The 3,007-nt window shown below is 44.8% G+C and overlaps 1 protein-coding gene across 1 annotated transcript; it reads left to right on the forward strand.

Annotated features, from left to right (window-relative positions):
- The first annotated feature begins 1,009 nt into the window (after window positions 1–1,009).
- On the forward strand, window positions 1,010–2,350 carry NPY5R (neuropeptide Y receptor Y5). The gene has a single exon (XM_066632719.1). It carries the CDS (start codon window positions 1,010–1,012, stop codon window positions 2,348–2,350), a length of 1,341 nt encoding a protein of 446 aa, XP_066488816.1.
- Window positions 2,351–3,007: the final 657 nt, after the last annotated feature.

Genomic DNA, 3,007 nt, shown 5'->3' on the forward strand with positions numbered 1-3,007 from the left:
TGGTGGGCAAACCAAAGTGGGGCAGCGATGTAGACTGGGTAAGGAAGAGTTGATGTACACTATATCCCAATTACCACCAACACAACAGACACACACCCCAACACTGAAAAAACACTACGCCAACAACAGAGCTGGTGTAGGAAGGAGAAAACTCATAGCGAACAATAGTAAAAGGAAAAGCACCAGAGAATCTCCACTTCTGCCACATTCTCCACCCCACCCATTTTCCTATGATGGAGCATAGGCAGGCAATCATGGGTCAACAACCCCAGTACTTAAGCCTCTGTCAGAAGGGCTACAGAACAGAGGGCACAGCACAGGCTACACCTCCATGGCCTCTCATTGTCCATGCTTAGAGCATACGCATGGGAACTTTGGTGATGGGAACTATGGAGAAAGGGCATTTGGCACACAACAGAAGCACTTTTCAGAAACAACCTTTTATCCATCTTAGGCTGCAATCCTATGCACACTTTCCTGGGAGTAAACTCCATAGAACAGAATAGGAGTTATACTGAGTAGACATGCAGAGGGTTGTGCTGTTAATAGTATGGCAAGATACTTTGTTAAGCAGATCTATATGGCTCATGTCTCTACTGGGCTGGAGTGGGGCAGTGGTGGTGGCGGCAGACTTGGACTGAAGGGCACTCCAAATCTGCCACTCATCACCCCGCAATCAGCTGTTGATGCAGCCTGCAGCCCTTCACGTCATGGATGCCCTCCTGGTAGGAGGATGGAGAAATGTCAGAATTCACACACACAAAAATGGATCAAAAGAATTTTTCAGAAATGGTTGAGAAATCTCCACACGGAAGAACAGTTTGGTTGAAATAGCCTTAGGTAAAATATCTTTTAATTTCCTTTTTCAGTTGTCACATGAGCCAAATTGCAGCACCACATTAATTTTTCCATAGTGATAAAGATGCATGTTAAGATGTTCATGTGCCTTAAGCCCATCATTGCCGCTGTTGATGTTGATTCTCTTTCTGGTTCTAAACAGGATTTTAAGATGTCTGCAGATCTCAGAGATGGCAGTAACCAGACAGTTGTCCTGGAAAACGGTTCTGCTCTTTCCAAGAGTTCTGATTTTCCTACCTGGGAAGACTATAAGGACAGTGTAGATGACATACAGTACTTTCTGATTGGACTTTACACTTTGGTAAGTCTTGCTGGCTTCTTGGGAAACCTGCTTATTCTCATGGCCTTGCTGAAGTGCAAACAAAAAACAATAATAAACTTCCTCATTGGAAATTTGGCCTTTTCAGACATCCTAGTGGTGGTTTTCTGCTCTCCCTTCACCTTGACATCCGTTCTGCTTGATCAGTGGATGTTCGGCAAAGTCATGTGTCACGTGATGCCCTTCCTCCAGTGTGTGTCCGTCCTGGTTTCCACCTGGATGTTAATTTCAATTGCTGTGGTCAGATACCATTTAATACGTCACCCTCTTTCCAGCCAGTTGACACTGAAACATGGTTGCTACCTCATCTTGGCCATCTGGACTTTGGGCTTAGCTGTTTGCTCCCCTTTGCTCGTTTTCTGCAAGGTTGTCCATCTCCATGAGGCGCTGGATCTAGATGCTCTGAAAAGCAAACACTTGTGTGTGGAATCCTGGCCATCGGTTTGGTACCGAATTGCTTTTACTATTTCATTATTGCTCATGCAGTACATCCTGCCTTTGGTTTGTTTAACCATAAGTCACACCAGAGTCTGCAGATCAGTGAGTTCCAGACTGTCAGGCAAAGAAAACAAACTGGAAGATAATGAAATGATCAATTTAACACTTCATGCGCCCAAGAGCCGTGGACCTCAGGCCCCACCCTCTAGCTCTAAGAGATGGACTTACAGTTTTGTCCGGAAACACCGAAGGAGGTACAGTAAGAAGACTGCTAGTGTGATGCCGGCACTTTCAAGGCCCCATTCGGATCATCATTCTGGAGATCTCCCAGAAATGTCCAGTGCAGGAAAGAGTCAGCTTTCTTCATTCAGCAAATTCATACCAGGAATACCCATCTGTTTTGAAGTGAAACCAGAGGAGAATTCAGAAGCCCAGGATGGGATTACAGTAGCCCGAACCCCTACTCGAATGAAGAAAAGATCTCGGAAAGTTTTCTGCCGACTGACGGTGCTCATCTTAGTGTTTGCAGTCAGTTGGATGCCTCTTCACGTGTTTCACGTGGTAACAGATTTTAATGGCAATCTCATCTCAAATAAGCATTTTAAATTGGTGTATTGTGTCTGTCATTTGCTGGGTATGATGTCCTGCTGCTTAAACCCCATTTTATATGGTTTCCTTAATAATGGCATAAAAGCTGATTTGATGGCCTTTATTCCTTGTTTACAAATATCATGATGCCACCTTAAAAGAAACAACAAAGTGCCAAACCAGTGATGCTCACTGTGAAGGAAATCAGATCTCACCCCTTTATGGCCGGGTAATCTTTTTATTACCCTCAGGGTGAACAAGTGGCCATAAACCCTTATGGTCACTGGGCACCCTTAGATCTCTCCAAGACCGATTGCCAAATAGCTCCTAAACCACAGAGCTTCCACTCCTGATAGCCAGGATAAATTTGGGGAACCCTCCCCTTGAGTCGTACTCCAGCTGACACCCTCTTGGACTCAGCTTAATAAAAAGGAGTAGACTCCCATACAGGGTCTCCAGGGTCCACCCCAGCCACACTGGATTGCCTCCCACAACCAGTCCCTGTACTCCCTTCTAATCCCAATAATCCAGTCAGTTGTAATAAGTAGGATTTATTGCATAAAGGCTTAAAGCAGGGTTATACAGACAGCACTGCATAGTCTAAAATTTAGGAATTTAGGCAAAGAGTATAGCATTACAATACAACACTCAGTCTAATAAAACAATAACAACTACCTCCTAACTCTAACTATCACTCACCAAAGTCTTAGCATTCCGAAATCTGATCTAGCCCATCTTGCTGCTTTCAAGTTGGGTTCACTCCTGCCAGAGCGGTCCAGGATCTCAGGCCCCCTCAGCCAGAGA

This window comes from Tiliqua scincoides, chromosome 6 (assembly GCF_035046505.1).
Source record: "Tiliqua scincoides isolate rTilSci1 chromosome 6, rTilSci1.hap2, whole genome shotgun sequence".
In the NCBI taxonomy this organism is placed as follows: Eukaryota; Metazoa; Chordata; class Lepidosauria; order Squamata; family Scincidae; genus Tiliqua; species Tiliqua scincoides.